The sequence below is a fragment of the Bombina bombina genome, chromosome 7 (genome assembly GCF_027579735.1).
Source record: "Bombina bombina isolate aBomBom1 chromosome 7, aBomBom1.pri, whole genome shotgun sequence".
Taxonomy (NCBI): Eukaryota; Metazoa; Chordata; class Amphibia; order Anura; family Bombinatoridae; genus Bombina; species Bombina bombina.
This window is the reverse complement of record NC_069505.1, coordinates 433,974,934-433,987,633: the sequence shown is the minus strand read 5'-3', so window position 1 is coordinate 433,987,633 and position 12,700 is coordinate 433,974,934. Positions and strand designations below refer to the sequence as shown.

The following is a 12,700-nucleotide window of genomic DNA, read 5'->3' as shown; positions in this document are numbered from 1 at the left end:
AGGAACAGGAAAAACTTCTGGAATAACCACAGGAGATTTAAAGACCTTATCTAAACGTTTAGAATTAGTATCAAGAGGACCAGAATCCTCAATTTCTAAAGCAATTAGTACTTCTTTAAGTAAAGAACGAATAAATTCCATTTTAAATAAATATGAAGATTTATCAGCATCAATCTCTGAGACAGAATCCTCTGAACCAGAAGAGTCATCAGAATCAGAATGATGATGTTCATTTAAAAATTCATCTGTATAAAGAGAAGTTTTAAAAGATTTTTTATGTTTACTAGGAGGAATAACAGACATAGCCTTCTTGATGGATTCAGAAACAAAATCTCTTATGTTATCAGGAACATTCTGAACCTTAGATGTTGAAGGAACTGCAACAGGCAATGGTACATTACTAAAGGAAATATTATCTGCATTAACAAGTTTGTCATGACAATTAATACAAACAACAGCTGGAGGAATAGCTACCAAAAGTTTACAGCAGATACACTTAGCTTTGGTAGTTCCAGCACCAGACAGCGATTTTCCTGAAGTATCTTCTGACTCAGATGCAACGTGAGACATCTTGCAATATGTAAGAGAAAAAACAACATATAAAGCAAAATTGATCAAATTCCTTAAATGACAGTTTCAGGAATGGGAAAAAATGCCAATGAACAAGCTTCTAGCAACCAGAAGCAAAGAAAAAATGAGACTTAAATAATGTGGAAACAAAAGCGACGCCCATATTTTTTAGCGCCAAATAAGACGCCCACATTATTTGGCGCCTAAATGCTTTTTGGCGCCAAAAATGACGCCACATCCGGAACGCCGACATCTTTGGCGCAAAAGAACGTCAAAATATGACGCAACTTCCGGCGACACGTATGACGCCGGAAACAGAAAAGATTTTTTGCGCCAAAAAAGTCCGCGCCAAGAATGACGCAATAAAATGAAGCATTTTCAGCCCCCGCGAGCCTAACAGCCCACAGGGAAAAAAAAAAAAGTCAAATTTTTAAGGTAAGAAAAATAATTGATTCAAGTGCATTATCCCAAATATGAAACTGACTGTCTGAAAATAAGGAATGTTGAACATCCTGAGTCAAGGCAAATAAATGTTTGAATACATATATTTAGAACTTTATAAACAAAGTGCCCAACCATAGCTTAGAGTGTCACAGAAAATAAGACTTACTTACCCCAGGACACTCATCTACATGTTTGTAGAAAGCCAAACCAGTACTGAAACGAAAATCAGCAGAGGTAATGGTATATAAATAAGAGTATATCGTCGATCTGAAAAGGGAGGTAAGAGATGAATCTCTACGACCGATAACAGAGAACCTATGAAATAGACCCCGTAGAAGGAGATCACTGCATTCAAAATAGGCAATACTCTCCTCACATCCCTCTGACATTCACTGCACGCTGAGAGGAAAACCGGGCTCCAACCTGCTGCGGAGCGCATATCAACGTAGAATCTAGCACAAACTTACTTCACCACCTCCATAGGAGGCAAAGTTTGTAAAACTGAATTGTGGGTGTGGTGAGGGGTGTATTTATAGGCATTTTAAGGTTTGGGAAACTTTGCCCCTCCTGGTAGGAATGTATATCCCATACGTCACTAGCTCATGGACTCTTGCTAATTACATGAAAGAAAAGGGTTGAACCTAGAAGTCCTAGAGAGATGATAAATGCCTTCCATAGAAAGTAAAGAGGGTCTCTGGGTTCGGAATTTCACAGGGGAGAGAGAAGATAACAAAAAGTCTCAGTCTGCAGCAAATACAAATTAAACTGAAATGTTTTCACTACAATTTAACTTGGTTTGCACTAGTTTAGTATATATTACTTTTCTGTTAGTTAAATAAGTGTATTGTAAATTTTAATCAAACATCACCTGCATACAGCTGATGAGAATAATCAGAGAGACCCACAATATTATTAATGCTCCAGCATGTGGGCTTTTAACTCACCTTTTTTAGGGCTGAGGATGGAATTACCAACAAAGTCTGTGATTTTTACAACCATACGACTGTCAACCACGCAGTTTGTGGATTTTAAACGCCCGTGAACCTCCATCTTACTGGAATGTAGATACGACATCCCCTGTCATATGAACATAATTTGAATATATTCAATATATTCTGTGGCTTGAAAATGACACAAATGAACACTACAGCAGATGTATAAACTGGTTTCTAAGTCACAGAGACACTGAGGTCTGATCTGGGAAACTGGCAAATGGCAACTTGCATTTTCACTTAAAGGTACAGTCTAGTTGAAATAGTTTATTGTTTAACCCCTTAAAGACCGGGCAGTTCAGACTACGACTTCCCCAGAAGACCAGTGCATTTTTAGCATTTTTGCCATCACTACATTTAAATAGAAATAGAGCCTTGTTTTTTTTTTATTTACCTATCAAAACTATCACCTAGATTACGAGTTTTGCATTAGAGGCTGTGCGGTGCTAACGAGCAGTTTATGCTCACCGCTCACTTACAGACAGCGCTGGTATTACGGGTTTTTACAAACCAGACAAGAAGTGAGCGTTGAGCAACATTTTGCTCATTACCGCACTCCAATACCAGCGCTGCTTACGTTAGCAGTGAGCTGGTGTAACGTGCTCGTGCACGATTTCCCCATAGGAATCAACGGGGAGAGCCAGCTGAAAAAAAGTCTAATACCTGCAAAAAAGCAGCGTAAAGCTCCTTAACGCAGCCCCATTGATTCCTATGGGGAAATACATTTTATGTCTACACCTAACACCTTAACATGAACTCCGAGTCTAAACACCCCTAATCTTACACTTATTAACCCCTAATCTGCCACCCCGACATTGTCGACACCTACATTATAATTATTAACCCCTAATCTGCCACTCCGGACACCGCCGCCACCTACATTATACTTATGAACCCCTAATCTGCTGCCCCCAACATCGCCAAACCCTATATTATATTTGAATCAAAAATATATAGTAACAGCACTACTTTAAAGATGATATAATAAGTACATAATTTGATACATAAATCCTGACCGGTAGTTATATGAAAAGGGTGCAAGAGTATAGCATCACCATAAATACTATAATAAATAATACAACATATAACTCAGCACACCTGATTAATGAAAAAAGGCTTGACTTTATTGATATGCCTAAATAGTGAAAAAAAACTGTACCCCAAATTCTTGCTTTTCCAAACATACATCAGTCATACACACACATAAAAAAGCGATTACACCCCAGGCATCCCTAAGGGAATCAAAAGTATACTGCCATCTTGATAGAAAAAAGGTTTTAAAGGACGTAAAAATTCCAATGTTAGATTTAATTTTTGTAATCCCAGAAATGAGGGTATTAGTAAGCAAAGTCAACGTTCATAAATCTCATCTGCTAGGTAATTGTGTAAAAGCAAAATTGAAGCACTCTATAAACCCTTTCGTAGATGTATACAATAGATCTCAGATAGATCCTAACAGTAAAGTCATACTGCATACAACGCCTCTTGTCAGCGTGTTTGTCACATTTACTCCGTACAACAGTCAATAGTAACATAAATGATGAAAGCAAACTTCAACTGTGTACACCAGTGTCAATACGTTGGCATGTTAACAAAATTGTAGCAATTAGTTGCAGCATGAATGTTAATGAAAGGCCAAATACATGCGTTTGCATTGCAGGGTGTTCCCAAAGCTATACATACGGCACTCTTGATTTAAACAGCAATGAAATGTCCCACTGTATATAGCTGTCAATGTCACTTATCAGTATGCTGGTATGTTAGCAAGGTGCAGCAATTAGTTTCTCAACATGCATGTTAGTATAAAGCCCAATACTTGCGGTTCTGTTTGAGACACTTCCAGATTTTGTGCATAGGTCACTCCCAACTTTAATCCACTTTTGCGGCAGGATAACTCTGTGACTCTCACACCATAGGCTGCAAGGATCTGGAAACCAGAGGCTATTTTCATCAGGTAAAGTATCTCAGAGTGCCCATATAGCTGATGGATTTTTATAAGAAGATGAGCAGCATAACCAAACAACTCCGACGCACGTTTCGGGACTCCGCCCTTTCTCAAGGAGTACATTATAGTTATTAACCCCTACTCTGCCGCCCCCAAGGGCGCCGCCACCTACCTACACGTATTAACCCTTAATCTACCACCCCCAACGTCGCCGCCATTAGTTAATGATAGGAATTTTTATTTAGATTTATTTTAATTATATTTAAGTTAGGGTGTGTTAGGGTTAGGGTTAGACTTAGGGGTTAATAACTTTAGTATAGTGGCAGCGACGTTGGGGTGGCAGATTAGGGGTTAATAAATGTAGGTAGGTGTCGGTGATGTTAGGGACGGCAGATTAGGGGTTAATAATATTTAACTAATGTTTGCGAGGCGGGAGTGCGGCGGTTTAGGGGTTAATATGTTTATTATAGTGGCGGTGATGTCCGGTTCGGCAGATTAGGGGTTAAAAAATTTTATTTTAGTGTTTGCGATGCAGGAGGGCCTCGGTTTATGGGTTAATAGGTAGTTTATGGGTTTTAGTTTACTTTTTAGCACTTTAGTTAAGAGTTTTATGCTACGGTGTTGTAGTGTAAAACTCTTAACTACTGACTTTAAAATGCGGTACCAGTCTTGACAGGAGAGGGTCTACCGCTCACTTTTTGTCAGACTCGTAATACTGGCGCTATGCAAGTCCCATTGAAAAAAGAGTATATGCAATTTACGTAAGTGGATTTGCGGTATTTCCAAGTCTGGCCAAAAAAGTGAGCGGTACACCTAAAAAGTGAGCGGTACACTTGTACCTGCAAGACTCGTAATACCAGCGGGCGTTAAAAAGCAGCGTTAGGACCTCTTAACACTGCTCTTTAAACCTAACGCACAACTCATAATCTAGCCGTATATATTTTTTTTAGTAGACAGCCCAAAGTATTGATCTTGATATATTTCATGCTACCATTTCAATGCCAAATGAGATCAAATAAAAAAAAAAAAACATTAACTTTTTTACAAACTTTGGGTTTCTCACTAAAATTATTTACATTCTGCTTGTGCAATCATGGCACAAATGATTGTAAAAGCTTCAATGTGATCCCCTTTGTTCAGAAATAGCAGACATATATGGCTTTGCCATTGCTTTTTGGTAATTAGAAGGCTGCTAATTGCAGCTGCGCCCCACACTTTTATTATTCCCAGCAGTGAAGGGGTTAATTAGGTATTTTGTAAAGTTAATTTTAGCTTTAGTATACAGACATCCCAACTCTCCCTGAAGATCAGGGAGTCTCCCTGATTGTAATAGCGGCTCCCTGATGCCAGCAAATGGAATGCAATCTCCCTGAAACTCCAAGTACCATGATTCAATGTGGCCCAAATCCGGAAAAGTGTTTCTTTAAGGAATACCTTTAGTTGCTGGGACATTATAGAACCCTTAAAACATCAGTTACCAAAAAGCCCTAACTGATTTTAATAAAATTAAACAAAAATACTATCTTATTTACTGCACGTAACTAAACTTCGTATTCTAAAATATTTAAGCATTCAACAAGCGTACGATCACTGGAAAATAGGTTTGTTGTATGTGGTTGTGCAATAAAGCTACATTTTTTTAATGTGACTTTAGTGGGAAGCTACTTTAATGATAAGTCTGTATCTTATTTAGGGTTTCAAGGTGTCTAATATATAACTAATATATAACTGCGAGGGGGGGGGGGCGGCGCAGTAGCGGTAGAAGCCACCTCCCTGAAATGAGCTTTTGCAGGTTGGGATGTCTGAGTATAGAGGTTAGCCTCCCACATGACTCTTCCCACCTCCTGATTCCTCCCAAACAGCTCTCTTCCCTCCCCCACCCCAACACTGGTCACCCCCAGTTTTATACCTTTTTTTTATCTATTATTATTTTCCTTAATTTAGAATTACCCCCTTACCTTCCCACCTCCCTGATCCCTCCCCAAATGTTTTCTTACCTTCCCCTTCTAAATAATTCCTGCCATCTTAGGTACTGGCAGCTGTCTACCAATACCCAGTTATCTATTCATTTAGTTGTTTCTTATATAATAATACATTTTTTTCTGTAGTGTAGCTGCCCCCCCCCCTCATTACCCTACCCCCTCCCAGATTGCTTTCCCACCCTTTAATCCCCCCTCCACTATAAGAGCCCCTCTCCCTCCTTCCCCTCCTAACCACTCACTGTAGCGTAGCAGTACCACCCCCCACCAGTGTTGTACCGCCCACCCGCCTCCATCCTAACCCTCCCACACCACCAACAATCCACACCACCGCTGCCCAATGCCCGTCTATTTCTGCACTGCCAACTCTTGGGGCATTCAGAAATAGCGATCAGAGATCGCGGCAGAGAGAGGCCCAGGGTACGGCGCTGGTCGTTAAGGGGTTAAAAAACATAATTTATGCTTACCTGATAAATTTATTTCTCTTGTGGTGTATCCAGTCCACGGATCATCCATTACTTGTGGGATATTCTCCTTCCCAACAGGAAGTTGCAAGAGGATCACCCACAGCAGAGCTGTCTATATAGCTCCTCCCCTAACTGCCACCTCCAGTCATTCGACCGAAGACAAGCAAGAGAAAGGAGAAACTATAGGGTGCAGTGGTGACTGTAGTTTAGAGTTAAAAAATACCTGCCTTAAAATGACAGGACGGGCCGTGGACTGGATACACCACAAGAGAAATAAATTTATCAGGTAAGCATAAATTATGTTTTCTCTTGTAAGGTGTATCCAGTCCACGGTTCATCCATTACTTGTGGGATACCAATACCAAAGCTAAAGTACACGGATGAAGGGAGGGACAAGGCAGGTACTTAAACGGAAGGAACCACTGCCTGTAAAACCTTTCTCCCAAAAATAGCCTCCGAAGAAGCAAAAGTATCAAATTTATAGAATTTTGAAAAAGTATGTAGCGAAGACCAAGTCGCCGCCTTGCAAATCTGTTCAACAGAAGCCTCATTTTTAAAGGCCCATGTGGAAGCCACAGCTCTAGTAGAATGAGCTGTAATCCTTTCAGGAGGCTGCTGGCCAGCAGTCTCATAAGCTAAGCGTATTATACTTCTTAGCCAAAGCGAAAGAGAAGTTGCCGAAGCCTTTTGGCCTTTCCTCTGTCCAGAGAAGACAACAAACAAAGCAGATGTTTGACGAAAATCTTTAGTAGCTTGTAAATAATACTTTAAAGCACGAGCCACGTCAAGATTGTGTAATAGACGTTCCTTCTTTGAAGAAGGATTAGGACACAATGACAGAACAACAATCTCCTGATTGATATTCTTATTAGATACCACCTTAGGTAAAAACCCAGGTTTGGTACGCAAAACTACCTTATCTGCATGGAAGATCAGATAAGGGGAATCACATTGTAAGGCATATAATTCGGAACTCTACGAGCCGAGGAAATAGCTACCAAAAATAGAACTTTCCAAGATAAAAGTTTGATATCTATGGAATAAAGAGGTTCAAACGGACCCCCCTGAAGAACTTTAAGAACCAAATTTAAACTCCATGGTGGAGCAACAGGTTTAAACACAGGCTTGATTCTAACTAAAGCCTGACAAAATGCCTGAACATCTGGAACATCCGCCAGACGCTTGTGCAAAAGAATAGACAGAGCTGAAATCTGTCCCTTTAAGGAACTAGATGACAATCCTTTTTCCAATCCTTCTTGGAGAAAAGATTATATCCTAGGAATCCTGACTTTACTCCATGAGTAACCCTTGGATTCACACCAATAAAGATATTTACGCCATATCTTATGATAGATTTTCCTGGTGGCATGCTTTCATGCCTGAATTAAGGTATCAATGAATGACTCTGAGAAGCCACACTTTGATAAAATCAAGCGTTCAATCTCCAGGCAGTCAGTCTCAGAGAAATTAGATTTGGATGGTTGAAAGGACCCTGAAGTAGAAGGTCCGGACTCAGAGGCAGAGTCCATGGTGGAAAGGATGACATGTCCTCTAGATCTGCATACCAAGTCCTGCGTGGCCACGCAGGCGCTATCAAGATCACTGATGCTCTCTCCTGCTTGATTTTGGCAATCAGACGAGGGAGCAGAGGAAACGGTGGAAACACATAAGCCAGGTTGAAGGACCAAGGCGCTGCTAGAGCATCTATCAGCGTTGCCTTGGGGTCCCTGGACCTGGATCCGTAACAAGGAAATTTGGCGTTCTGGCGAGATGCCATGAGATCCAGTTCTGGTTCGCCCCAACGTTGAACCAATTGTGCAAATACCTCCGGATGGAGTTCCCACTCCCCGGATGAAAAGTCTGTCGACTTAGAAAATCCGCCTCCCAGTTCTCTACACCTGGGATATGGATAGCTGATAGGTGGCAAGAGTGAATCTCTGCCCAACGAATTATCTTTGAAACTTCCAACATCGCTAGGGAACTCCTTGTTCCCCCTTGATGGTTGATGTAAGCCACAGTCGTGATGTTGTCCGACTGAAATCTTATGAACCTCATTGTCGCTAGCTGAGGCCAAGCCTGAAGAGCATTGAATATCGCTCTTAGTTCCAGAATATTTATCGGAGGAGTGTCTCCTCCTGAGTCCACGATCCCTGAGCCTTCAGGGAGTTCCAGACTGCCCCCCAGCCTAGAAGGCTGGCATCTGTCATTACAATTGTCCAAACTGGCCTGCGAAAGGTCATACCTTTGGACAGATGGACCCGAGATAGCCACCAGAGAAGAGAATCCCTGGTCTCTTGATCCAGATTTAGTAGAGGGGACAAATCTGTGTAATCCCCATTCCACTGACTGAGCATGCAGAGTTGCAGTGGTCTGAGATGTAGACGGGCAAACGGCACTATGTCCATTGCCGCTACCATTAAGCCGATTACTTCCATACACTGAGCCACCGAAGGGCGAGGAGTGGAATAAAGAACACAGCAGGAATTTAGAAGTTTTGATAACCTGGTCTCTGTCAGGTAAATCCTCATTTCTACAGAATCTATTAGAGTTCCCAGAAAGGAGATTCTTGTGAGAGGGGATAGAGAACTCTTTTCTTCGTTCACTTTCCACCCATGCGACCTCAGAAATGCCAGAACTATGTCCGTATGAGACTTGGCAATTTGGAAATTTGACGCCTGTATTAGAATGTCGTCTAAATAAGGGGCCACTGCTATGCCCCGCAGCCTTAGAACCGCCAGAAGTGACCCCAGAACCTTTGTAAAGATTCTTGGGGCTGTAGCTAACCCAAATGGAAGAGCTACAAACTGGTAATGCCTGTCTAGGAAGGCAAACCTGAGAAACCGATGATGATCTTTGTGTATCAGAATGTGAAGATAAGCATCCTTTAAATCCACTGTAGTCATGTATTGACCCTCCTGGATCATAGGTAGGATGGTACGAATAGTCTCCATCTTGAATGATGGGACTCTGAGAAATTTGTTTAAGATCTTGAGATCTAAGATTGGTCCGAAGGTTCCCTCTTTTTTAGGAACCACAAACATATTTGAATAGAATCCTTGTCCCTGTTCCTCCTTTGGAACTGGGTGGATCACTCCCATAATTAGGAGGTCTTGAACAAAGTGTAAAAATGCCTCTCTCTTTATCTGGTTTGCAGATAATTGTGAAAGGTGAAATCTCCCTTTTGGAGGAGAAACTCTGAAGTCCAGAAGATATCCCTTGGATACAATTTCCAACGCCCAGGGATCCTGGACATCTCTTGCCCAAGCCTGGGTGAAGAGCGAAAGTCTGCCCCCTACTAGATCCGTTACTGGATCGGGGGCCAATCCTTCATGCTGTCTTAGAGGCAGCAGCAGGCTTTTTGGCCTGCTTACCTTTGTTCCAAGTTTGGTTAGGTCTCCAGACCGACTTGGACTGGGCAAAAGTTCCCTCTTGTTTTGTATTAGAGGAAGTTGATGCCGCACTCGCCTTGAAGTTTCGAAAGGTACGAAAATTAGACTGTTTGGCCCTTGATTTGGACCTATCCTGAGGAAGGGCATGACCTTTTCCTCCAGTGATATCAGAAATGATCTCCTTCAAACCAGGCCCGAATAGGGTCTGCCCCTTGAAGGGAATATTAAGCAGCTTAGACTTTGAAGTAACGTCAGCTGACCATGATTTAAGCCATAGCGCCCTACGCACCTGAGTAGCAAAACCAGAATTCTTAGCCGTTAGTTTAGTCAAATGAACAATGGCATCAGAAACAAAAGAATTGGCTAGCTTAAGTGCTCTAAGCTTGTCAAGTATATCATTCAATGGGGTCTCTACCTGTAAAGCCTCTTCCAGAGACTCAAACCAGAAGGCCGCAGCAGCAGTGACTGGGACAATGCATGCAAGGGGCTGTAGAATAAAACCTTGTTGAATAAACATTTTCTTAAGGTAACCCTCTAACTTTTTATCCATTGGATCTAAGAAAGCACAACTGTCCTCGACAGGGATAGTAGTATGCTTAGCTAGTGTAGAAACTGCTCCCTCCACCTTAGGGACCGTTTGCCATAAGTCCCGTGTGGCGGCATCTATTGGAAGCATTTTCTTAAAAATAGAAGGGGGAGAGAACGGCACACCTGGTCTATCCCATTCCTTATTAATAATTTCTGTAAACCTTTTAGGTATTGGAAAAACATCAGTGTAAACAGGTAATGCATAGTATTTATTCAATCTACACAATTTCTCTGGCACTGCAATTGTATCACAGTCATTCAGAGCAGCTAAAACCTCCCTGAGCAACACGCAGAGGTGTTCAAGCTTAAATTTAAATGTTGATATCTCAGAATCAGGTTGAATCCTCTTCCCTGAGTCAGAAAAATCACCCACAGAAAGAAGCTCTCCTTCCTCAGCTTCTGCATATTGTGAGGGGGTATCAGACATAGCTACAAAAGCATCAGTATGCTCTGTATTTCTTCTAACTCCAGAGCTGTCTCGCTTTCCTCGTAACCCAGGTACTCTGGATAATACCGCTGACAGTGTATTATCCATGACTGCCACCATGTCTTGTAAAGTAAACGCCATGGGCGCGCTAGATGTACTTGGCGCCTCTTGAGCGTGAGTCCCTTGAGCGGGATTTAAAGGTTCTGACACATGGGGCGAGTTAGTCGGCATAACTTCCCCCTCGTCAGATTCCTCTGGTGATAAATTTTTTAAAGACAGAATATGGTCTTTATTACTTAAAGTGAAATCAGTACATTTAGTACACATTCTAAGAGGGGGTTCCACCATGGCTTCTAAACATAATGAACAAGGAGATTCCTCTATGTCAGACATGTTTAAACAGACTAGCAATGAGACCAGCAAGCTTGGAAAACACTTTAAAGCAAGTTAACAAGCAAAAAATAAAAACAGTACTGTGCCTTTAAGAAAAATAAAAAGGTCAGAATTTGAAAAACAGTCAAAAAAAGCAGTAAATCAAACGAAATTTTTACAGTGTGTATAATAAGCTAACAGAGCATTGCACCCACTTGCAAATGGATGATTAACCCCTTAGTTCAAAAAACGGATCAAAAAAACGATATAGACGTTTTTTAACAGTCACAACAAACTGCCACAGCTCTGCTGTGGCCTTACCTTGCCATACAAACGACTTTGGAAAGCCTAAAAGCCCTTTAGAGAGGTCCTATAGCATTCAGGGGACTCCTTGAGGGAAGCTGGATGTCTCAGTCTGCAAAAGTTACTGCGCAATTAAGCGCTAAATTAGGCCCCTCCCACTCATGTCTACACAGTGGGAGGCCTAAGAAAACTGTTTCTAGGCAAATTTAAGTCAGCCATGTGGAAAAAACTAGGCCCCAATAAAGTTTTATCACCAAAACATATATAAAAGGGTTTAAGCACTCCCAGCAAACGTTTTATATGACAGGAATTGAAAAATAATAAGAGTATTACCTCTGACAGTAAGCATGCTACCAGTCGCTATTAAATCACTGTAATCAGGCTTACCTTAAATAAATCTGGTATCAGCAGCATTTTCTAGCATTTACATTTCTCTAGAAAAAAATTAAACTGCACATACCTCATAGCAGGATAACCTGCACGCCATTCCCCAGCTGAAGTTACCTCTCTCTTCAGTTATGTGTGAGAACAGCAATGGATCTTAGTTACAACCTGCTAAGATCATTAGAGATCACAGGCAGATTCTTCTTCTATTTTCTGCCTGGGACCAAAATAGTACAACTCCGGTACCATTTAAAAATAACAAACTTTTGAATTGAAGAAAAAACAACTACATTTCACCACATCTCTCTTACTGCTTCCATGCTTGTTGAGAGTTGCAAGAGAATGACTGGAGGTGGCAGTTAGGGGAGGAGCTATATAGACAGCTCTGCTATGGGTGATCCTCTTGCAACTTCTTGTTGGGAAGGAGAATATCCCACAAGTAATGGATGATCCGTGGACTGGATACACCTTACAAGAGAAAGATAGATAATCCCTTTATTACCCATTCCCCAGTTTTGCATAAACAACACAGTTATATTAATACACTTTTTACCTCTGTGATTACCCTGTATCTAACCCTCTACAGACTGCCCCTTATCTCAGTTATAGTAATATACTTTTTACCTCTGTGATTACCCTGTAGCTATGCCTCTGCACACTGCCCCCTTATCTCAGTTATATTAATGTACTTTATACCTCTGTGATTACCTTGTATCTAACCCTCTGCAGACTGCTCCTTATCTCAGTTATATTAATATACTTTTTATCTCTGTGATTATCTTGTATCTAACCCTCTGCAGACTGCTACTTATCTCAGTTATATTAATATACTTTTTACCT

General features: G+C 41.2%; 1 protein-coding gene across 1 annotated transcript in view; it reads right to left on the bottom strand.

The window, feature by feature from the left end:
- GUCY2C (guanylate cyclase 2C) overlaps positions 1-12,700 on the bottom strand; it is a 262,021-nt gene that overhangs the window by 136,323 nt on the left and 112,998 nt on the right. The window contains exon 17 of the mRNA XM_053689439.1: positions 1,959-2,091. Within this exon, the coding sequence (XP_053545414.1) occupies positions 1,959-2,091 (133 nt within the window). The remainder of the gene's footprint in view (positions 1-1,958; positions 2,092-12,700) is intronic.